This window comes from Pseudorasbora parva, chromosome 23, assembly GCF_024679245.1.
Source record: "Pseudorasbora parva isolate DD20220531a chromosome 23, ASM2467924v1, whole genome shotgun sequence".
In the NCBI taxonomy this organism is placed as follows: domain Eukaryota; kingdom Metazoa; phylum Chordata; class Actinopteri; order Cypriniformes; family Gobionidae; genus Pseudorasbora; species Pseudorasbora parva.
In genome coordinates, this window is record NC_090194.1 from 20,882,961 (window position 1) to 20,907,615 (window position 24,655).

At 37.6% G+C, this 24,655-nt stretch overlaps 1 protein-coding gene across 1 annotated transcript in view; it reads right to left on the reverse strand.

The window, feature by feature from the left end:
- chd1 (chromodomain helicase DNA binding protein 1) overlaps nt 1-24,655 on the reverse strand; it is a 46,743-nt gene that overhangs the window by 3,166 nt on the left and 18,922 nt on the right. Inside the window, exons 21-35 of the mRNA XM_067434189.1 lie at nt 20,364-20,460; nt 15,241-15,336; nt 14,948-15,124; nt 14,590-14,750; nt 14,062-14,103; nt 13,378-13,511; nt 12,909-13,047; nt 11,046-11,196; nt 10,814-10,936; nt 10,214-10,357; nt 5,659-5,943; nt 4,961-5,086; nt 909-1,087; nt 243-342; nt 38-89 (exon numbers count right to left, since the gene is read on the reverse strand). Of these exons, the coding sequence (XP_067290290.1) occupies nt 38-89; nt 243-342; nt 909-1,087; nt 4,961-5,086; nt 5,659-5,943; nt 10,214-10,357; nt 10,814-10,936; nt 11,046-11,196; nt 12,909-13,047; nt 13,378-13,511; nt 14,062-14,103; nt 14,590-14,750; nt 14,948-15,124; nt 15,241-15,336; nt 20,364-20,460 (2,006 nt within the window). The remainder of the gene's footprint in view (nt 1-37; nt 90-242; nt 343-908; nt 1,088-4,960; nt 5,087-5,658; nt 5,944-10,213; nt 10,358-10,813; nt 10,937-11,045; nt 11,197-12,908; nt 13,048-13,377; nt 13,512-14,061; nt 14,104-14,589; nt 14,751-14,947; nt 15,125-15,240; nt 15,337-20,363; nt 20,461-24,655) is intronic.

Genomic DNA, 24,655 nt, shown 5'->3' on the forward strand with positions numbered 1-24,655 from the left:
TTATCAATTAAATTGACACAACAGAGAGCAGACCTACCTGTGTGTTTAAAGCTTTGTGTATTTACAGTGCTAGTGTTCTGTTCCACTGCCTGAAATTAAATAAGCATAATATACTTCAAATCACAAGATTCCAAAGAGAACGACATTAATAATGTAATAAAGCATTACAGCATTATGACACAAAAAAATTCAGCAAAAAACATCCAAACATGACATGCTTTTCAAAACTTTTCTGTTCATACCTGAGCATTTTCTTGCCTTTTCTTAATGGCGTGCTTATACAGTTTATGCAGTTTCCTTGCATCAAATTCAGTGAATTTTGAAACAAATATCCACAGATTTCTGAAATATGAGAACAATGAAGATATTGATAAACTCAACATGATTTTCATTTATAAACTGTTCATTAGAGCTGCACAATTCTAGATAAATTGAGAATCCCAATTTGTGTTTAAAATGGAGATCATGATTCTTTTGCGATTCTGAATAAACAACATGTCATTTACTTCTGACAACATGTCACAGTCTATTTAAAAAGGTATTTAATTCATTCTTTTTTTTTTAAGCATATGAGTGAATGATTCAATGACTCGTTCAGATTCATCCAGTAATGAAACAAGTAAAGTCTCTGTTTTTGAATGAATCTCTTCAAATTGTATAAGTCTTTACGCCTCCCACTGTTGTAAAGCTGTAATACAATCTTTATTTGAATCAGCAGATTAATTTCAAAAGGTGAGTTACTCTATATTTTGAATTTTCACTGTGATCGTGCTTAAAGGTTTATCCAACAGAGCTGAATCATTGTCATTTAGTAATAAGATCGAGTGGTTGTTTGAAACGAGATCACTTTTTACAGATTAATCGTGCAGCTCTACGGTGCATACTAGGCCCATAATAAAATGACATACTTCCTCCACTGTTTGATCTGTTCGGGGTTGGTGTATTCTCTCAGACACTCAGTGATGTGATCTCCTATTTTGATCAGGCATTGCCGTGTGTGTTCCAGCTGCTCTCGCTCAGACAGCCCCTTCTCTGGACGATCCAACTGCTTCAGTGCTGCTTTCACAGGCCTCATGCGCTCCTTACACTAACAAACACACAGACACACATGCTTTATTTAGTTAATGGGACATCAGCTTCTGAGTGTTTTACTTACTTGCCAAACAAACAGCTAATTTTGCCTAAAGGGGAGCAGTTTGTATATCTGTCTTATTACGGTTTTTCACACTTGGCAGGTTTGGATTAAAACAAACTCTGGTGTGATTGTTCTGTTAGTATAGTTCATTGTGAACGATGTATGAGAGTCATTATCTCGCACAACTTTACATACAAGTGAAAGGGAATATTAGATTTATTACAAATTTATGACACTATATTTTTATTAACAGCTCGTTCAACACATCATACATTATTACGCTATTACTACATCATTGCTTATGTATAGAATGTTCCAGTTTTCAATCCCATCAAGTGTTTACATGTTCTATTGAATGGAATAAAGGTTTAAAACACCCCTTACTAGATGTTATGTTGTCATAAAATATAGATATTATTAATACTGAAATTTCTGAAATGGTTTCTAAATACTTTTTTATGCAGTATCGATACACCAATACCAGCTGCGCACTCTCACACTTCTCTCTGACAGCGAATTAACTCACTAGCCTCAATGAATAGTGCTTGTATTGCACAATTTCAGTTATTCCCTCAGGTTTCACGGTCACACCAAAAGCACGTGCAATACTGATCTATATAATTAGAAGGCACATAAAGCCGCCTCTCAAACAGCTCGCGGGTACCAAATTTACTTCTTTTTTGTGGCTTATTGTGCTTAAAACTAGGGCTGGGCGATATGACGAAATATATCGTCTGGACAATAGAAAATGTCTATCATTTTATATAAGGCTCTATCGCTTACGCCACGAGAAGGCGTTTGCGGTGGAATTTTACGTCAAGATGCACCTCACGCCACGGCATGCCCATGCACGCTGCAAAACATAAACAAACATGGAGGAAGACGGTGGTAGACGCGGTTCAGACCAGGGAAATTCTCAGAGTAATTATGCCAGAGTGGTGGCATAAGCGCTCAAAACAAACTTCAGACACAGACGCTGCAACGGGCTTTTACGCGTGGCACACCATATAGCCATATATTGAAATATTTTAATGGCAGGTGTAGGGATGGCGAAAACTAAAAATTTTCTTGACCGACAACAGAGCTTCATTAGCCGGTTGATTTTTTTACAGTCTATGGTTGAAACCGGTTAACCAATTAGTTTAAAATATGCTGCGCTATTTGACATAACAGCCGAGAGCCGCGCTCCCTCTCTCTCTCTCTCTCACACCCTTCCACTCACTTCACTTTTTTTAAATCCCCCACAGCGCGAAACGAGTCCCGCAAACGCGACGCCGAGGAGCTTGTTTGTAATCTGAGGACAATGGCTCCTTAGTTTCGAAATGGTTTGGGTACAAGGTGATCGCGTTGAAAATAAAGGCATTTGTCTAGCGTTAGAAGCTCATTTAAAACATTGCCGCGGTTCATTTAAGAAAATGACAGCTCCGAAGAGCTGCTTTAGTTCGAGGTAGTGCTAACAATAATAAAAAGACGATCAAGACCTTATGTGTTACCACTGAAATGTAGATGTAATATATTTCCAAATGTAAGCCCATCTTATGCGAAATGCACGCTTCATACTGTCGTCTGCCCTGACTCTAACCTCGAGTGTTTTAGCCTGTTTACTTTTTGCAAACCTTGTGAGCGCACGCCAAATATTTTTATTGGTTTATTAAGTACAAACAGGCGAGTTTTTTTTAACCGACAACTTTGATCGGTTAACGTTGATACGGCCAACCATCGGTCAAACGGTCATCGTTTAACATCCCTAGGCAGGTGTTAACTTTACCAACAGTCTTGCTTGAAAAAAAGGTTCTAAATAAAATAAAAATGTAGTCCATACTACCTTTATTTGTTTTGTATATCATTTCAAACTGCATTTCCACATGCAGACTATTCATAAACTGAATTAACAGAAAGATTGCTATATCGTTATGTATATCGTTATCGGGAAATCAAATGAGCTATATCGGGATATGAAATTTTGGCCATATCGCCCAGCCCAACTTAAAACTGTCAAAAACATACAAAATTATGTCAAAATAACCATCTTACCAAGTATTTAGGTAATATACAGTCAGTTTTGGAATGTAAATAGTTGAGAGGAAGTGCATGTGTAGCAGTATATGTGAACCAAGGTTATTTTCGTAAACGAAAACTGAAACTAAGAGTAAAACTATTGGTCAAAAAACATTTTCGTAAACTGAAATAAAATTAAAAAATCTGAATAAATAAAAAACTAAAACTAAACGAAACTAACTACTCTTACTAAAAAACTAACTGAAATAAAATAATAATTAGCAAAAATAAATATTCGTTTTCGTTATTAATAAGCTTTCTTTAATGTGGTGGAAAATCTGAATGTGGCGGTTGAGCGAGTGTCTGTATATTGCGCTACTGCGCGTGAAGTGATCTGAGGAGGAGATTAACTGCTGTCCTGTGACGGACGCGTGCAGACAGGCAACACATCGCTAGTCCTAAACGGGAGTTCACAAAGAATCAATGCATCCGTGGCAGTGAAATGGGAAATAACACAAGGTAATGAGATGCACGTTGAACTTCTTTTAACTTAAGCTCACTGTTTTAGAAGGCCGTTTCTAACGCGACGAGAGACGCAGGCGCAAAAGTCAGCAACTAGTAGCAAGTACTAGCCTACTGTCCGTTTGAGATTTCATGTTTGCATAATATTGACAGTCTCAAAGGTGTTATCATAATCATTTACTACTAATAATATTATTATCTGTGTGGAGACATTTCCCCACAACGTAGGGAATACCAGGACACATACACACACGTCTGTTTCACTATATAAGTGAGGACATTGCGTGGACTTCCATTGATTTTATATCAGGTTAATGATATATTGTAAACCCTAACCCAATCCCTATCCCTAAACCTACCCATCCCAAGAACGTGCAAAACAAAAGATTTAAATAAAAACATGTTTTGGCCGATTTATATGGATTTTTAACTAGTGAGGACCAGTCAAATGTCCTTACTAGTCAGTTATCATAATATTTTACTAGATAAGTGAGGACATTGGTCCCCTTTACAATTATAGCACAGCACAACACACACACACACACACACACACGCACACGCACACACAACAGTGTGTGTTGGCTTTATTCAGATGACGTTAGCTGTGGTCTTACACTGCCAGCCTACATTGTATTACTGAAGAAATTAAAATAAGCTTTTAATTGTTTAACAATATTTCATCTTTGTTATGAATGAGTTTGTCTGGAATTTATAATTTTTACTTTTATATTTTACGTTGCATTTATTTTGTTCTTTAAGATAGATCCTCTGAGTATTAGCCTATGTCAAAAATATCAAATATAATTTTTTAATATCAAAATATAATTTATTTCATTTTTAATCTCCAGATCGTTGTTTGTATAGGTCAGAGTTTGACTCAAGCTTTTTTGCTCAAAGGTGAAGACCCAACTTTATGCATGTTTTGTAAGACCGTCCTGGGTTTAAACAATAATGCTCGTTTATCAAGTGATTTCACTTAAGGATGTTTAGTAAGATTAAACTCTAATCTGTGCAAACATTAAACTTTGCTGAAATTAAAAACCTTGATTTGGTCTCTACACTTCATTATGGTAACTCTGCTAAACTATAATTACTAAAACTAAAACTGAAACTAAATAAATAAAAACTAAATAGAAATGTATTTGCAAAATAAAAACTAAACTAAAACTAGCAAAACCATTTGTAAAACTAACTAAAACTAAACTGAAATTTGTAGCAAAATTGAAAACGATAATAAAATAAAAACTAATTTCAAAAAGCAAAACTATAATAACCTTGATGTGAACCACCACCCATCAAACTCACCACACTGAAGGTTTTCTGGTCCAGTTCTTCAGACTCCTCAGACGAAGGAATTGCATCTCCTCCTGTGGGAGTGTGCACGGGGGTGTCTGCCTTCTTTTCCCTCACTTCTGCCTTCACCTCTACAGCCTGAGAACACAGCGGCAGTTTTATTAATTTATGCCCATGTTGTACCCAATACTATAGTTGAATACAAAAAAAAAAACAAAGACTTAAATCTAGCAAGCTGCCTGGAAAAGTGTTTTTGGAATCACAGACAGTGGCTGCTAAATAACCACTAGTGGACAAAATATTTTGGTCTGTTTTTACTAAAATCTGTCAGATTTTAGATTTTCACGGTCTAGAACAAGAGGGTCATGACTGAAAGACTTCCAATTGACATGGGAAGATTGATGAACCTGTGTCTTTACATCTATCTACTGTTTTTAAAGTTTTTTACAGAGATATGATTATAAACCAGAATTGTCACAGAATAACACAGGGATGAGTATCTAATGAGAGGCCACATGCGTTTGAACAAGTAAGACGAAGAGCGTATAAAATTGGACATTCCATTAAAAACAACCAAACAAAACAAATAATTGGGCTATAATTGGACTTTGAATGCCAAAAATACTTTCAAAGTAGGCAGCTCACTACGTTTCAAAATAAGACCATATTTAAGGGGCATGTTAGTGTTGTGTCATTATGAAGATTGTGACCTTCTCTGCAGGAGTCTCTTCCTCTCTGTTCACAGGCTCTGGCTTTATCTCCTTCTCTTTTGGTTCCCTCTCTTTGCTGTCACGGCCCTCTTCTTTCTTCTCCTTCTTAATCTCTTTTTTAACCACTTTTTCAGTTGCATCCTTCTCAGCTGGCTCTTTATCCTCAAACTCATCCTCATCGGACTCGTCATCCTCGTCCTCCTCCTCCTCTTCCTCTTCCTCCTCCTTTACTGCCCGCTCTGACACACGTGCTCTTCTGTTGGGCGGCTTCACTGGAGTAGTTTCCTAGAAAACGACAGAAAATACATCAGTACTGGTAATGCACTTAACTTCCAGAATGTACTGTTGCAAATATTGATTTTCCAAGCTTAATCAATTGTACTGTTGTTAAATCTTCAGAATAAGTAGCATAATGATGAGTTTGATAGAGAGCAGGAGGTATAGATGTGAGAATCATTTATAATGTTTCCACTTTTTGCCAAGGTGGATTTTGTTCCTAAAGCTTTTATGAAATGGCTTAAAGTAGGATGTATCAAACCTCATTTACAATTAAGTGTGCATTATCCAGCAAAAGTCCTTCCAGATTTCTGGATAACATGCCTGCAGATTTTACAGCCTTGAAAAATCATTACTGCCCTTCTTGACAGTGTACCTTGTGAAAGTGGATCAGCACTTTCATGAAGAACAATTATAGGAAGTGTGGATCGAAAATGACATTTTTGTGATATTGTCTACATTGGAGAGAAGGGTACGCAGATGGACGTTAAATGTCTTAGGGCATAGTTTTGACATGACAGACTTATCAAAAAGCTTTCAGTAACTTTTTGGTTTGGACATAATCTAAGTGCTCATAAGTGTCATAAATCATGAGTGCTTTGTGCCGCTCTTTATTGGAGCCTTTCATATTATAATACTTTTGCACAAAGAAAGAATATTAATAGCATATCTTGTTCTGTTTATTTATAAAAACAAAAAATAAAAATAAAATATCTTATTAAAATCTAAATAATTACATTCAATAGTTTTAGAAGATTCAAGAACTTAAATGTTCTTCAAGTTTCAATAAATGTATGACTTTCCTACTTGTTGGTGATTATGGGATAAGGCTTTTAAAATTAAGCCACAAATCCAATTTATCCTAAATTAAATAGATTAAAAAATGAATTTAAAAAAATGAATATTATAGACAGATTATGGGCCATGAGTGTAAGATTTTATTAATGTACACGACTATGTCCAGGAGTAGAAATCTCAGTTGTTTTCTTGGAGCTCAACTTCCATAAAAATGAACTGAAAACACTGCGCCGAACTGAAAAAGAATGCGCCGCAATGGGGAAGTGATGTAGCGATGTTGCACTGGTGTACACTGTTACACTGGTAAATAACGACTGTTCCTATATCTCTAAACTTTTACAAATCATATTAAAAATAACATTAAAACTGGACAATATTTAAAGCTTTGAAGTGCTGGAAAAGTGCCTGAATTTCACTGTCAAAAGGTTGTACGAACCATGAGATGAATAAAAAAAATATTTTTTTTTTACTATTTCTGCCACAATACCATGGTTACAGTTGTTTAAAGGTCCCATGGCATGGATTGTTTTATTATTTTATAATCTTTCCTGGGCTGTACTTATATTGTTAGTATGGTTTTTACATTTAAAAAAATCATAATTTAGAAATAAAAGCCATTTTTTCTATACTGATCCTTCTGGTTTGAATGCTCTGTTTCAAGGTGCGTGTCTGCTGGAAGAAGGCGCGAATGAGAACTCGCGCGTGCTGAGAAGTCTCTGTGCACTCGTTCCAAAGCACGCACACGGCTCACAGCGTTATCAGAGTTATCTTTTAAATCTTGTGCTTGAACGGACAAACTCACAAAACACAACACAAAAAGTATGTCAACATGTCCATCTTGATAAGCATCCAAGGAAGCATAGTCTGTATATGGCTTAAGAGATCTTTATACAGTCGAGAAAACGACGACTATCCTTGTATTAGGTCTTAAAGGGGCAGTAGCTTTTACTGCTTCCTGTTTAATGTCAAACAAAAGATAAAGACATCACTCACTGCTCTTGACTGAATAGCTTTTGTAAGTTTAATAATGATTATTTTTTAAATTTAAACAGTTAATTATGCCGTTATATTACATTTGATTACTTAATTCAATTTCTCTACCTAAAAACTAATGTTAGACCTACCTGAAAAACCTGAATTTCTTATTTTATTTTATTCGTATCTTTGCTCAATAGTATTTATTTGTGCTGCTGCTTGGATTTAAGTTATTTGTTCTTATTTTCTTTATTTTTATTTGACATTAGTCCTTTTTTCCCTGAACATAGCAAATGTCGAACAGTACTGAAACCGTGAACCTAAAACCGTGATACAAACCAAACCGTGAGAAATCTGTACCGTTACACCCCTAGCGTAACGTATGTGAGGGGGTGCCACAACATTTAGAACATTTTCAAAGGGTGCCATGACTGAAAGGAAGGTGGAAGGTGGTGGAAGTGACGTACAGTGCCTTGCGAAAGTATTCAGCCCCCTTGTATTTTGCGACCTTTTTCCACATTTCAAGCTTCAAACATAAAGGTATAAAACTGTATTTTTTTTGTGAAGAATCAACAACAAGTGGGACACAATCATGAAGTTGAACAAAATTTATTGGATATTTCAAACTTTTTTAACAAATAAAAAACAGAAAAACTGTGCATGCAAAATTATTTGGTCCCCTTAAGTTAATACTTTGTAGTGCCACCTTTTGCTGCAATTACAGCTGTAAGTCGCTTGGGGTATGTTTCTATCAGTTTTGCACATCGAGAGACTGAAATTTTTGCCCATTCCTCCTTGCAGAACAGCTCGAGCTCAGTGAGGTTGGATGGAGAGCGTTTGTGAACAGCAGTTTTCAGTTCTTTCCACAGATTCTCGATTGGATTCAGGTCTGGACTTTGACTTGAGCATTCTAACACCTGGATATGTTTATTTTTGAACCATTCCATTGTAGATTTTGCTCTATGTTTTGGATCATTGTCTTGTTGGAAGACAAATCTCCGTCCCAGTCTCAGGTCTTTTGCAGACTCCATCAGGTTTTCTTCCAGAATAGTCCTGTACTTGGCTCCATCCATCTTCCCATCAATTTTAACCATCTTCCCTGTCCCTGCTGAAGAAAAGCAGGCCCAAACCATGATGCTGCCGCCACCATGTTTGACAGTGGGGATGGTGCCAAACATAACGTTTTGCATTGTTGCCAAAAAGTTAAATTTTGGTTTCATCTGACCAGAGCACATTCTTCCACGTTTGGTGGCTTGTGGCAAACTTTAAACAACACTTTTTATGGATATCTTTAAGAAATGGCTCTCTTCTTGCCACTCTTCCATAAAGGCCAGATTTGTGCAGTATACGACTGATTGTTGTCCTATGGACAGAGTCTCCCACCTCAGCTGTAGATCTCTGCAGTTCATCAAGAGTGATCATGGGTCTCTTGGCTGCATCTCTGATCAGTCTTCTTGTATGAGCTGAAAGTTTAGAGGGACGGCCAGGTCTTGGTAGATTTGCAGTGGTCTGATACTCCTTCCATTTCAATATTATCGCTTGCACAGTGCTCCTTGGGATGTTTAAAGCTTGGGAAATCGTTCTGTATCCAAATCTGGCTTTAAACTTCTCCACAACAGTATCTCGGACCTGCCTGGTGTGTTCCTTGTTCTTCATGATGCTCTCTGCGCTTTAAACGGACCTCTGAGACTATCACAGTGCAGGTGCATTTATACAGAGACTTGATTACACACAGGTGGATTCTATTTATCATCATTAGTCATTTAGGTCAACATTTGATTATTCAGAGATCCTCACTGAACTTCTGGAGAGTTTGCTACACTGAAAGTAAAGGGGCCGAATAATTTTGCATGCCAAATTTTTCAGTTTTTGATTTGTTTGAAATAAAACGTTTGAAATATCCAATACATTTCATTCCACTTCATGATTGTGTCCCACTTGTTGTTGATTCTTCACAAAAAATACAGTTTTATATCTTTTTATGTTTGAAGCCTGAAATGTGGCAAAAAGTCGCAAAGTTCAAGGGGGCCGAATACTTTCAAAAGGCATTGTATATGCCATAAAGCAGTCGAATTTTGTAGTTCTTTTTTCTCTCGGGTTACTACTCGAAATCTGAAGTTTAAAAGTACGATTAAAAACGATACAGACCCCGTCAGGCTATGTAAGTCGATGTATCATCACAAGAATCTTGAAAATATATTATGAAGGTTGAAAAGTCACCTAGTGCTGCTTTAAATAAAATAGCAAGAAAAAGTAACAATATAGACAAAACTGTAATTTAATTTGAAAAGCAATCAATTAATCTGAAGGGAAGCTACAGTGTTGCAGTCTCACAAACGAGACATGCAGATGGAAATGTTCTTCGTGTCGTTTACTGTACACAGCACTCAAAATCTCACCGGTAGGAAGAAAGGTGCTCTGAAGCCCTGCTGTTACATCATGGCACAGTTGCCATTCTAAAACAATGGTAAGGCTCCTCCCATACATTGTATACCATATCACAAACCTTCTCCTCTTCTTCTTTCTCATCCTCTTCTTCAGAGCTCTTATCTGATGGCGGTGCAGAGGACAGACTGTTCGTCACATCATCTATCTTCGGTTTTACAGCTTTATTCTTCTTTCCCCGTGGCTTTCTCTTGCGTGAATTTGCCTATAGATCAGAAGAAACATCAGTTTCTGCAATAAAGCACTAAACAGCAAATGAAGGAATATATGTGCTGTTCACAGATAATGTTATTGCATATTTTAACTTTCTTAAACAAAAAATGTATGCTTTAGTTAAAAGGTGTTCCATTTGTTTAAAAATATTTGAGAACAGCAAAAAATGGATGCAACTATTCTGAATGATTCACTGTGCTTGCGAGATCTTGTGAATTTGTAATTAATCGTTAAACGCTCTGAAATTTAGCTCTCACTTGTAAAAAGTCTCAGTTGATGTACCGGAATCAGACTACACTGAACAAACTCCATCACTCTGGACTGAACATGCGCACATTTTTTAACAATGAGCTCTGAAGCTTGTGTTTAATTGCTTTGCACCATTCAACATTTACATCTGCTTTAAGTGAACCATATGATATTGTGTTTAATCCGTGTCACGACTCACCGTGCCAGCCTGTTTCTGTGCTTCCTTCTTGGCAAGGTCTTTGCTCAGTAATTTGATGAGGTAGTCAGCTCGTGTCTGCAGCTGTTTGGCCTGTGGCTTCTTGTCAGGATCATCTGGAAGGAGCTGCAACAAGTTGTGTAACAAGTTATTTAAATGCATGATTCATAATCGCTAAAACAACAAGAACACAACAGTATAACATGGCATAACACTACAACATGCGTTTCTGTACCTTATGTGTGAGGTTGAGGTCTGGGTCCATCTTGATCATCTCCCAGCTGCCATATCCATACTCATAGATTCCAATAAGCAGGCTGGAGTCATCCTCCTTACCCCACTCAATGTCAAAATGAGCTGCCTTTGAGTGGCATGGGATTATATACCTTTACACATTAGAAAAAAAAGATCAACATCTTGTCTAACAAGTATTTTTTTGCCCTCGCAAAGCAAGCACATGAAACAGAATGCAGGATCTTGAGATGGGCTTTTTTAACCACTTTTAACATGAACATTTTTAATTAACACCTAAAACATCTTGTGAATATTTGCGAGATGTCTGTTCTGTGTGTGTGATGAAAAACTGTGTTTGTACATAGTCCTGGTTGTGTGAATAGAAGAAAAAACTAAGAGGACTGAGCACCAAAACACTGAAGGGGAGCTGCAGTTTTACCAATTAGAAAAATAATTACCAAAGAGAAAAAGGTCAGAGGTATAAAATTGCTAAAAAGGGGTTACAATCAGACAAGATTGTAGAACCCATATTAATATTGGAAAGTCTTTCCAGCACTGGAGAGATAATAGACAGCAGGAGGGCCTGAACATGAATGCTGAGGTTGTTTTGTTTCAGATAAGCAAGTAACATTCGTTTTTTGCCGTTTCAAAAAACCAAGATGTGCTGTTGTTGAATCACAGCTGGTTCAACCATACTTGTGCGAGCTGTTATTGTCTGTGTAACATTGTGTGCTTGTCACTTTGTGGGCGGAGCAATGAAGCAAGCGATGTGTTTGTTTGAGTGTCAATTTCAAATATTAATATTGTTTTCCAGAAATCGCTTACTGCACCTTTCATGCAGTCATTAAAAACAACGCTGGCTGTTGAATTAGTCAAGCCAGCCATTAAGAATATAACGCCACTCTGGTAATCATCAAGGGCCTCATTTATAAAACTTTGCGTAAGATTTGCATCAGAAGTGGCGTACGGATGAAACGAAGGATGTTCGTACTCACAGAAATATTTGGATTTATAAAACCGTGTGTACGCACATCCTACTCAGCTTTCCCTTAATAAATCACAATCAATACTAAACCTTCTTTAAACCTTTAAATAAGGATGAAGCCATTTGCCGGATTTGCAAAAACGAAATATGTGTTAAATGGGCGAACACATCAAATCTCAAAAGCCATCTCTCCAATCATGTCATCCATCTGCGTTTTTGTACAAGTTATTTCCCATGAACGCTAAAACGCCCAGCTGGTGGTCAGGTTGGTACTGGAGAGGCTTTCGCCAAACAAGTCAAATACAAACGAGAGAGTGACAAGTGGAATATTCTGACAAGAGACATGGCAACATATTTGGTGGTGGAGAACTCAGCGCTCCAGTTTTTATTCCCCTGCATGTTACGATTTCTGTTTGAAAGTTGCAACGATTTATAGTTTAGCCTAATATTTAACTTTCTTATTTACCGTTTATTTCACTTTATTATCTCTGATATTTATTTTATTTATTTCAACGTTAGCAGGCTATGTTTCACTCGTGCTGTAAACACGCACATTTGTTAACAGATGTTTGAGCCTCATTTTTTAAAATCAAACAATATATATATTTTTTTAATGTGAATTGTTTTATTTAAAAGCAGACATTTAAGCTTTCTTTAAACTTATGTTTCCTGTTTGTGTGATAAGTAGGCTATAGGGCAGTGTTTTAGCTCATTGTTTCAGTTTCATCCCCCAACCTGAACCCCACAAACACCATGCCACCGCCTGTGGTTGATCAATATCCACCGCGGTGGTAAAAAACTGCCACCGTCACAGCCCTACATATCACCCAGCCCTAACCCTAGCCTGGTTTTAACAGTTTTGCTCGTGTTTTTTTTTACCTCTTCCTCTCCTCCGGGTCAGCAGGAATGGCCTTGTGTAATGGTGCCAGCTCCTCTTCGTGAGAGATCACCAGCTTAGCATTGACTTGAACCCCTGAGATCCTGAAGGTGGGTCCCTTCACCTTCCCTCGCCTGCCTCCTGATGTGAACCAGCACAGAACACAATCAAGACAAGCCTTGGATTTTACCCTCAGACCCTTCATATATAGGGACAAATGTATTCACTTTGGTGGGGGTGGACTACTGTCTTTTATGACATCCAAAATGTTAACTAACTCTCCTAAAGGAAAATACCATTTTAATGCAGGGATGCAAATTCATCAGATGTGAAAAAGGTGACAAAGAACACAGGGGCATGAATTTCTTACATTATGACTGCAGGATTTTGTGGGATGTGTAAAATATGAAATTCTGGCATTTTAGTCAGACACTTTAGGGATCAGTGTAAGTGGTTTTCTGATGCTCTTGCCTGAGGTTCTTTCAGGTCCACAGGGGTTCTCCCTTAGCGTTCTCAAACAGCCGTTGTGTACGGTCTCAGCCAGCCGCCGCAGATCATGCTCTGATTTATCCACCAACTCAGCATCACGAGCGATAGCATCCAGCCTGTGATGCCGTGAGAGTCACATCAATGAAATAGTCCCAAACGCTAAAATATGAAGTACGGAGTACGTGATATTGACTAAAAAAAAACCTATATTTTCTGAGATTTTAATCGATAACAATAATAAGACTTGTGTTTGTGTTGGTACCTTGGCAGGATTAGGACTGCCATGGAGTGGCAACTAAATATTCTTATAAAAAAAATATTCTTTATATTATGCGTGGTGGTTAGTTCACAGCAGTAACAAATTATCTTTTCCAAAAAATGTAACAATGTTTTACCCCCCAAAAAGTATGCATCTTCTTGTGTCTCAAGGACTTATATTTGAATCAAATTCAATTAGAATAATGGGAATTAAATGAAATCGGTATCAACAAAATCCATCTTTGCAGTTCAGAGAAAACACAGAAGCTACATCTGAAGTGGAATATAGATCCATTTACACCGACTGTTTGACGTAGCTCAGAAAGACATGAATGCATTTAACCATTGTTGTAAACGATATACAAATCCCACATCCCTAATATGAAGTGATGAAAAACAATTACGTACCTTTCTAAAGGCCCACCAAATTTTTTGTAACTTTTGATAAATCTGTGAAGGAAACAAAAAACATTGGTCATAAAAAAAATTAAGCAATTTCAAATGATTAACTGCAATTATTGGATTAACAAAAGAAATCCTATATTTATTATATATATATATATATATATATATATATATATATATATATATATATATATATATATATATATATATATATATATATATATATATATAATTTTTTAAAGAAAAACAAGAAACTTCACAGCAAATTCTCTGATTACCCACTAATATAGCCTAGAAATAGAGACCCACCCTAGCGGCAGCAAATCTAGTTTGCAGCCAGTATCATCTAGCAACTCTCAATAGACTTGTGTGCTTGAAAAACTAAATTGGTTAGGCCAATCACATCATGTATAGAGTCGGTGGGCGGGGCTTAACATAATGACGGCAGAGTTGTGGAGGTTCAAAACATCAAACTGCTTATACTGCCCACCCCAGTGCTGAATTATGAGAAACTGAGCACAGTGGCTCTACCTGCGTATCTCAGCATCAGTGAAACCTTTAATGTTTTCTCTTGGAATAGTTCGAGGTCTTCCTCTTTTCTTGGGCCTCTTTCTGTCGGAGACCGAATCGCTGTCTGAACCAGAGTATCGTCTGTTCCGGCTGCGTCTGCCCTCATTTCCATTAAAGTTGGCCTGTCATTACAAAAGTCAAGTACATAAAGAAAGTACAAAGAACTGCAGGTGTATGTTGCAATACAGGTCATTTATCTTTTATCATTAATTTAACACTACTCATTTTATGTATACAACTCATGATGTAACCCAAGCGTTTAATCTTCCAGGGCAAAACAAACAAACAGACAGACATTTGTTTACTGGCATTGACAAACCTGTTTAGCACATTTCCTCATACGGGGCAATAAATAGATCTCTGCTAGTTCTTTCTGTCGCTCCTCTTCCTCAAGTCTCCTTCGCTGTTCCTCGGGGATAATGTCATCCCAGTTCTTAACATTCCGCTCCGTGTCCATGTTAATTTCCTCATCATCCATCATGGAGAAATTTGCCACCTGGCGAATGGAGCAAGCTTTGTTTAATAGCGTGTTAATGGTGTGGCTGACAGCCTCTAGAAAAGGTCCAGCACACGTGCTGAAAAATTATTTGCAGTACGTTTTAAAGTGCACACCTTAAATTGTGAGAGGAGCTCTTCTCCTACAGTTGATGGTCCAGGATCGTTCTCTCTGGTCTCTGCTCTCTTCAGGATTTCGTCAATATCCATCTCCTACAGGATCAACAAACAACGTCAAACAAGTTGCTACACAGAAGCCCATGTCCATACTAGAGATATTTATTGTAGCAATTACTATAAGCGGTGCATAATTACATGCAACTGTACACAAACCAAACCCTATTGTAGTGTTGTCACGATACCAAAATTATGGCTTCGATACGATACCAGACTAAAATACCTCAATACCAATACTAAATCGATACCACGGTAAAAAAAAAAAAAAAAAAAAAAGATAATATGATTAATATGACAACAGGACTTATTAATCATTGATTTATTTCTGTTTACTAAAAATTCACTTGGCAAGCATGTTCCTGCCCTTGTTTTTGACCATTCCCTTCCTCTTATTGCTGTAATAACTACATACCAGTGTGAACATACTTACAGAGATTACATTATCAATCATGTTATCATTCACTAACCTTTCACTTCTGAACAGGTTGGGATGACCAAAATCTAATTTCACAATACACAGTATTTTTATAATTATAATATAGATTTTTAATTGTATCTTTGTTTTTAAAAATAAGCAAAACATGCAAATTACAAACAATATGACAAAAGCAATGCTTTATATTTCAGCTACATTAGGTCTATTAAACAGTAAGTCATTAAAGAAATTAATCTAATATAAAACTGCTAGGGTACTAAGTCTTCACTCTATAATGTAACTATACACTGATTCTTAATAAATATATTATAGTTATTTAGCCAGGCATGTGGGGGTTTTCTTTCATTGTTGTTTGATTAATCACGCAGATTATTAGGCCTGGCTTGCGACCTGCACGGATCTTATTACATTAACTGTTTGGTCACTAAAGACATATCCGACTGTGTTTACCTGAATACTCGCCAGACTATGCATTTTTAAATCATTTTGACCATTCAAACTCAAACAATAATCCGCGAAAGAACTGAATCGCGCGAATGTTGTCTGATAGGCGTGTGCGCGCTTCAGGTCAGAGTCCGGTAGTCCCGCGCCACGCTTTTTCTTCTAATGCGCGCATATTTCTGTTTCTTTCTTTAACATGCACTGCGCGTATATATTTAGCTCTTTTACTTTCAATGTTTAGTGAACGGTGGAAGCAGAGCTCACAAGTCCTGACACCTGCTGTCACATCCACACACATGAAGAAATACAGCTCATGTTAGCTCTGTCCTCCTTAAAGTACTAATAAAAGTCCATATCGTACCATTTGTAATAGCAGGGTATCGCAATACTTTTCTAGTACCGGTAACGTTATATCGTGCAACACTACCCTATAGTAAGTATAAAAAGTGTATTACTACTCAGTATTTAAATGTATAATAACAGTAACACAGACACCTTAAAGTTCAACCTTTTTTTTCTCAACTAACTTTATTATTTACAATTTGCTTGTATCATTTAAAGAAAAATAAACATATGACATGGAATAAACAGTGTTTTCAATATCTAAAAGTGCGTTAAGTATAGAGCCCAACCTATTCATCTTTTTTGTCGGCAAATATGAACCAGTTGCAGATATATTGGAATTGGTATATATGCCGCCGATATGAATGCGCACCCTCGCGTCTCTCAGCGCGCAAATATTCACGCAAACATCAGTCAAAATGCCTGTCTAGACGAGTATCATCATAAACACAGCCAGTTATGTATTACTCTTAAAGGTCCTATGGCATGACATTTTAATTTTATGAGGTTTTTTAACATTAATAGGAGTTCCCCTAGCCTGAATATTATCCCCAAGAGGCTAGAAATGTTGATCGGTGTAAACAGAGTTCTGGCTGTCTTTCTCTGCCTTTGAGAAAATGAAATCCCAGATGAGCTGATCTTGAATTCTCCTGTTTTGACTTCATACCAGAAAAGGTTTCTTCCCCTTCCTCTGCTTTGCCCGCCCGGAGAATTAGTAGCAGTGATGTGTAGATAATCATTCAAGTTCACACAGACTTTCTTTCTAAATCGTTTAATACTGACAGTCCTGCCGCTGGCCGCCTTGATTTATCAGTGAATCAAGCCAGTGACTAAAACCATCAACTTCACATCGTTTCTGTTAGTAGCATGAAACAAATCTGTTATTTAAATGATTAAACTACAGACAGCGATCAAAAAATAAGTCTTTATAATGTTCAGATCTGTCAGTCACGTATAACGGCTCTTAATGTATTCATGTCGATGTCGTGTTTGTTTGCTGTTAGCTGCGGTGAAAGCATTTTGTGAGAGAAATAACGTTGCAAAGTTCTCTCGTGTTTATTCAGTGTTCTCAGATACAAACAAAATAAATTTGCACGCGCACAGCGCTCTCAACAATTCGGTACAATAACAATTCCTCAAAAAATTTTCCTCAGCTCTCCCCGTCTCTGCCTGGACTGGCAGGCAGACAGCGCTGCAGCTGCTGCTGCTCAGACCTGACTAAACAACACCCCCTCTGCACGTACTCTCATTTCTAATGCAGATGTCAGCCAATCACAACAGTGGGTGTTTTCACTGCAGTCAAACAGCAGATATGCCTTTTGAAACAGAGCATTCAAGTCAGAGGGCTAATATCAGTATAGAAAAAATGCCTTTTATCTCTAAATTATGACTTTTTTTATGTAAAAACCATACTAACAATATAAGTACACTTCAGGAAACATTATAAAATAAAAAAAACATCCATGCCATGGGACCTTTAAGTGAACGTACACATGAGATTTTGCCAACATAATGGCCCACAGAATATCTTGTCTGAATATCTAAAAATGCAATGTGTCAAAAGAAGGAACTGACACTCTTATTTAATTCTAGTTTCATTCATTCTTTTATCAACATTTGTCATTCTATTATCAAAATTGAGAGAAAAAGCTGGGGAAAAAAATAGTTCACTTTGAAATTAATTTTTAATATGTTTTAGCTTACCTCATGGGCATCCGTGATATAGGAGTATTTGTTTCCCCAGTAGTTTCAATTTTGATCATTTTAGGTCAAACCGTTCTTGTCTGTGGCTCACATAATGCAGGTCTATGGTATATCGTTTTTACCTCTTGGGCGCGCACACGCGTTTCCTGTGGTGTACAAGAGGTAAAAACGATATAAATACGATTCATTTTCTCACACAAACCGCTCGTCTCGTGTCTTAAGCCCTATTCGGACGGGATTAGATTAACATGGGGGTAAAGTCATTTTACCTCAGGACGTCTGTAATATTAATGGCCAGTTCGCACGGGATAAGACATCTCAGTAAAACTAGCAGAAGTGGGAGGAGTAACTCGCTTTACACACCTTCTTGACGTCATGTGCGTATGACGTTACCGTTATAACGTGAGCAAACACACAACCTGAGTGCCAGTCTGAACTCCGTCTCTAATATATATGTTTTAATAAACAGTTAGGTCCAGTCTAACGATTCTGATTGGATTGTGTTGATAATAGACACTTTCCTAGAGCTAAAATGAGTTGTGCCTCTAATAAGTGCTTTTGATCTTCTTTTTGCTTTGAATGATATGCGGAAAATACTGGACATTTTCCACAGATTTGTCCCACCACCTACAACGCAACCGAATGCTTCAAGCGCCTCCAAGGTCGCAAAATGCGCTTTTTTAAACTTTCAAACAGGAAATGACGGAGTTTTACTATACATTTTTACAGCAGGTCTATTCGAACGGGATTAGTATTACCCGAGGTCATTTTTCCAGACCTTTTTACAGAAGGTAAAAGTCTCAGTAATCTTTACTGACATTGTCCGTAAGGATTACCGAGATGGCACATTCGGACAGGACTAAAATCACCGAGAACCTCTGGTTATAATTACGTTACCCCCACGTCCCCATGTTAAACTAATCCAGTCCGAATAGGGCTTTAGGCCATCATTGTGTACTTACGATGGGGGATTCTTTAATTTGGACTTCTCTGTGTATGCTCTTTGAGGTGGTGACCATAGACCTGCATTATGTGAGGCACAGACAAGAACGGTTTGACCTAAAATGATTAAAATTAAAACTACTGGGGAAACAAATACTCCTACATCTCGGATGCCCATGAGGTAAGCTAAAACATATCAAAATTTAATTTCAAAGTGAACCATCCCTTTAAGGCAGTTTGATTTATATACTGTTTAATGTTGATGATTGCGTTTTGCGGTTCAAATAGCTCAATGTGAGAGGCAATGCGGAACGCAAAGATGTGAAATAAAGCGTCGTCATGTTTTTAAAGAAGAGTGGCTTGATTAAGTGGTGGAAATAACGGGTGATGGGCACAGCACAGTACATTTAAAACTACACCCACCACAAGTGTAGGCGTGCACACTCAAAACACATCAGTAACGTGTGGGTGGGGTTTGGGTTTCAGAGATGTTTAGATAACTAAAAAAAGTTGACATGTTCCCTTGAACATACTTTGCTTTTAGATAAATTTAATTACTTTAGTGTTTATATTCATTTATTTTTTACAAATTGCTTTCCGCCAAGTCCTCTTCAAAAGCGCATGTGAGCATTTGAAAGCAGCCATCTGTCGGAAAGTGAGTTTGTGTATTGAATATATAAGACCTACTGCATTCCAAATGGCAAAAATTATGCCAACGTAGGGCATTTTTAGCGGGGAAAAAATGAAATACCTGCGAGTGACAGACAGGGACAGATTAAGGTGGTCAGGGGCCCCTAGGCTGTTCTTTGTGTAAGGCCCCCCTTAATCATTATGATTTACTGGAAAAATATATTTAGTGCCATATATGGTCGACACGCATATGGTGAACTGGCACAGTGGTTAAATTGGGCTGCAGCCAAGGCAATCCTATGCATATCCTGTGCAATAAGGACTGGGATTGCCCTAGTAATTGGCTTTAAACTTTCTAACTTATTAGAAGATAAGAGATAATTTTTTAGATGGTTCAAGGGTTTGTATGCGTGTCTGTGTGTTGAAGCAAGCAGAATATGGCTGTTTCTAGAGCAAACAATGACATTGTGCATATGCTTTAACTGCATATGCACAATGTCATTGTCAGAGATCAATGTTTTCATCCTAGCCCATATAGAGATTCGCATCTCTGCTTAACCCCACAGACCTGAGGTTCCTGCTCCTCTCCTTCCTGCTCTTTAAAAAGTTCTTCAGCACCAAACTTCAGAATGGCTGACAGCTCCTCCTTGTTGAATGGAGTGGAACTGCAAGGGAATCAGACAATATTAATGCCTTTAAATATATGTGTACATTATATGCACCAGACTTTCCACTAAGAGCGGCTATTTCTTTTATTTCCTTGCCTTAAATAATTAAACCATAGAGGAAAACCGCACTGAAACAGATTCATGAAGGATTATCAGTAAAAATTTGGCAAGATGGTTATAAGCAACCCAAACTCATTGAGCTTGCATTGGAGTAGTGACAAGTTTGCATATACAATATTTTTCTGGGATATTTTTAAGTGGAATTTTTTTACAGGGTCATGTGAAAGAGTTTTACTTGCCTGACCAGACAAGTAGCCTGTTTAAAATGCCAATGAGAAAATAAATAGGGAAGCACTAAAATGTCAAACAAAAATTTGACAACCAAATATTTTTTTACGTTGTGATTACATTGTGTAAACTGTGACTAATAATGGATTGACCATAACAAGGCTGTGCCAGTTGAGACAGGCTGCATGTTGTGAGACTAATGGAGAAATCAGAACAAATGAGGGCAGCAACACAAAGAAACTCATAGAAGCTTAGCATACTGCAGTAAAAGAAAAAAAAAAGTATATTTACAACATGATAGTTAAGCAACACATGACCAAGAGTAATGTCTCCCCTAATATCATCATGCTTGCAAATGTGACATTGATTTTATGCAACAGTTCAATAAATAAGTAGGCAAAATTAAAGGGCATGTCTAATGCCATTTCATGCATTCTGACTTATTTACACTGTTTAAGATTTGGATTCTCATACTAAACATGGCCAAAGTTTAAAAAAAATGTGTTGGACAAATGACGAGAATATTTTCGTGCCAAATACACTACTTAAGGATTTGTTTGGGTTTCTGAATTTTTTTCCAAGTAGAGCCCTGTATGACGCCACAAAGAGCAGAATTCTTTGTATGGGCACTTCTCCTGGATGAGTGCATGCATACGTAAACCAGAGCAAGAGCACGTCCATAAACAAGCTTCATTCGGGTTACGGAAGCAGTCGGAAGTGCTGTCATTTTGTTTTCAGTCAACAAAATCAACAATGTCACTTAAGAACTTTTTTTGTTGTAAGGGGGAAAAAAACCTTCCAAAATAGCCCAGCGTTAAGGAAACTGTGAATACCACAATTCTCAGTTCAATGCGCGCTTGTGAATTTTTTTTTTTGGTTTTGCATTTAATGAATTATTTCTAATAATTCACGTACGCACTAAAAGCCTGTCAAACACACATTACTGGACTAAGTTGTCTTACTGCGCTAATACTGTAAAATACACACAAGGTTAATGAACACAGTCAATTATGTCAAAAGTGAAAGTAACATTGTGTGTGTCTGTATATGAGATGCGAGCAGGTCAGACTGGTGAACTTGTCCTCAAAGGGACAATTCACCTCTAAAATTATGTTAATTAAATAAAATAGAGTATCTTTTAACCAGTGTTGTATATTGAAGACTGTAGTTTTAATTTCAGCCTACATTGATTCATTAAATTTCATAGTTATATGCTACTCTACATCTCTGAGCTGTCACTGTAAATATTTATATATATTTATTTTATATTATACAATACACTAGGAATGTGTACAAGGGTTTTTTAAAGATAAGTTTTAAGTTTAAGTAAGGTTTTTTAGTCTTTTTAAGTAAAATAACGAAAGAGTATTGCAATAAAAACAATTCTCCTTAACCTCTTTCTGTTCCTGTTGCCTAAGAATAGAATAGCAAAAAAACGGACAGAAAACCGTGGTTAAAAACAGAGGTATGTATTGAACAGTGGACTAACTGTATTGTTGCATCCCTAATGTAAACACAAACACATAGTGAATCAAAGTTATCCAGAGATAATGCAATGATGTTATCCATCTTCTGATTAAGGTGGATTGCAGGGATTAGTGATTTTTGAGCTGATATACCCCAGCGCGTGTGTGTGTGTGTGTGTGTGTGTGTGTGTGTGTGCAGGGCCGGCGTTTGCTATAGGCGAGCTAGGCGGTTGCCTAGGGCGACAATTGTGTTAGGGGCGTGAGCGCGCTCTAGTGCCACCCATTACTACCCATTGAATCGGAACAAGCGAAATACAACATAATGTTCATTAAACATGATCATCATAGGGCGCCCCCTCAGCCACACGTTTTATTACTAATCAACCTGATTATTAGATTGAATTGATGGTGATTATTGATTATTAGTTCAGGCGTAAGGTCAGGCAAGTGCTCATCTTGCGCGTTCATCAAAAATGAGGCGTCTAAACCCCGCGGATGCACAGGGGCGGAAAAAGGGAAAAAAAGAAAGGAAGAAAATCGAAAGAGAGCCCAGTATAGAGGTTAGTCTTCTTATCTCAGCCAATAAGTTGTCAAACAAAATAAAATTACTTAGTATCAATCTTATCAACTAATATTTATTGTCTAAATATTATTAATATTGTCACTAAGCTATCACTTGCTAGTTTTCTACATAATTACTATACGTATTGCAAACATAACTTCACTGACAATAATCTACAATAACCTACATGGATGTCATTTAAATATCAAAAGGTCAGTTCGTTATGAATATGGATAACGTATGCATGTTGTTTATGAAAAGTACAAACGCTCTCTACGTGGGCGTCGGAAGGAAATAAATACGGCCTCTCGTTTTTTTTTGTTTTTTTTTTTACTGGAGCAGCCTAATGAAAGATGCCATATTATTTACATTAAACACAAATATGCTGTGTTCACCTAATTCTTTACAGAGGCTGTAGTGTAGTGGTAAGACGCATGACATCAAAATTTGATGCAGATCGATCAGAGGTTCGATCCTGCCTTTTGCCACACTCGCTCTATTCCCTTTTCCCATCACATATCAAATTGGAAAGGCATATATTTTTAATTAAAAGTGAGAAAATGTTTGAAAAGTGGAAATAAAGCGTCGAACGTGTTTAATAATAAGTGCTTCTCGGTTAGGGGTAGGCCTAGGAAAACAGACATGTGCTGAATTAGAGACGATAAAGGTGAGTGGAGTGGGGAGGGGAGGGGTGGGGGGCGCAAGACTCCATCTCGCCTAGGGCAACCAAAGAGCTAGAGCCGGCCCTGTGTGTGTGTGTGTGTGTGTGTGTGTGTCTGTCTTTTGCTCCACCCACTGCACACCTCCACAAGCGCAGCTGTTTTCAGAAAGAATCAGTACAGCGTATCTGTCTTTTATAAATCTGATAAAACAAGACTTTTCTGAGATATGAAGGATGCAATACTACTCTATAGGTACTCTACATTAACATGAGATTGTCAGAAACTGTGTTTTATGTCCTCTTTAAAGGGGGGGAGGGGTGAAACACTCAGTTTCAGTCAATCTCATGTCAATCTTGAGTACCTATAGAGTAGTATTGCATCCTTCATATCTCCGAAAAGTCTTAAGTTTTATTATATTTATAAAAGAAATATAGTCTGTACCGAGTCTTTCCGGAAAAAAACAGAGCACCTGGAGGCGTATCGTGTGGGCGGAGCTAAAGAATGACGAGTGCGCAAAGCAGTGATGTCCTCAAGTGTGGAGAAACTCATGGCTATCTCAGCTAATAGATATATGATCCAGAATCATTCGGAGGCTGAAATAAATTGAACAGGAGAAACAGTAACAGCAGGACGTCCGTCTCTGTGGCATGTACTGTATTTAGTGGCCTGTCAACATTTGTGTCTTTACTCGCAGTTTATGAGGACATGATTCGGTTTATGGACTATTGTATGCGACTAAACCTTAGCAGTAGCAAGCAAAACGGTTTTGCACGTCAGACTAGTGCAACGTTATACATAGAACAACAATGGAGTCCGTTAGCGCATTTGAATGACGAAGCACGCGATAGTGTCGTTTACTGATGTTTACTCACGCGACAACAGCATAGACATTTGAAGCAGTTTTACTCACCGGCTGCTTCCAAAGCAGGACCGAACCTTTATCGCTGGGACCGCTCCGTCAAAAACACACTTCTTTGGTATGATTTGGTAAAGTCCTGACAGCAGTGAACGGTGGAGATCCACTTTGCGACGCTTCCCGTCATTTCTGCGTTCAAATCTGTTCAAATGCAGCGCTACCTTCCCGGAATGCTGTGTTGAAGCGTTGAAGTCGCTCGACGTCACTCATAGGAATAAAGTGTAGCGCGGCGCGACCATAGGGCGCAACAGAAGTGTTCACGGATGACTGGATCTGTACCTGAGAGAGTGTTTATGGG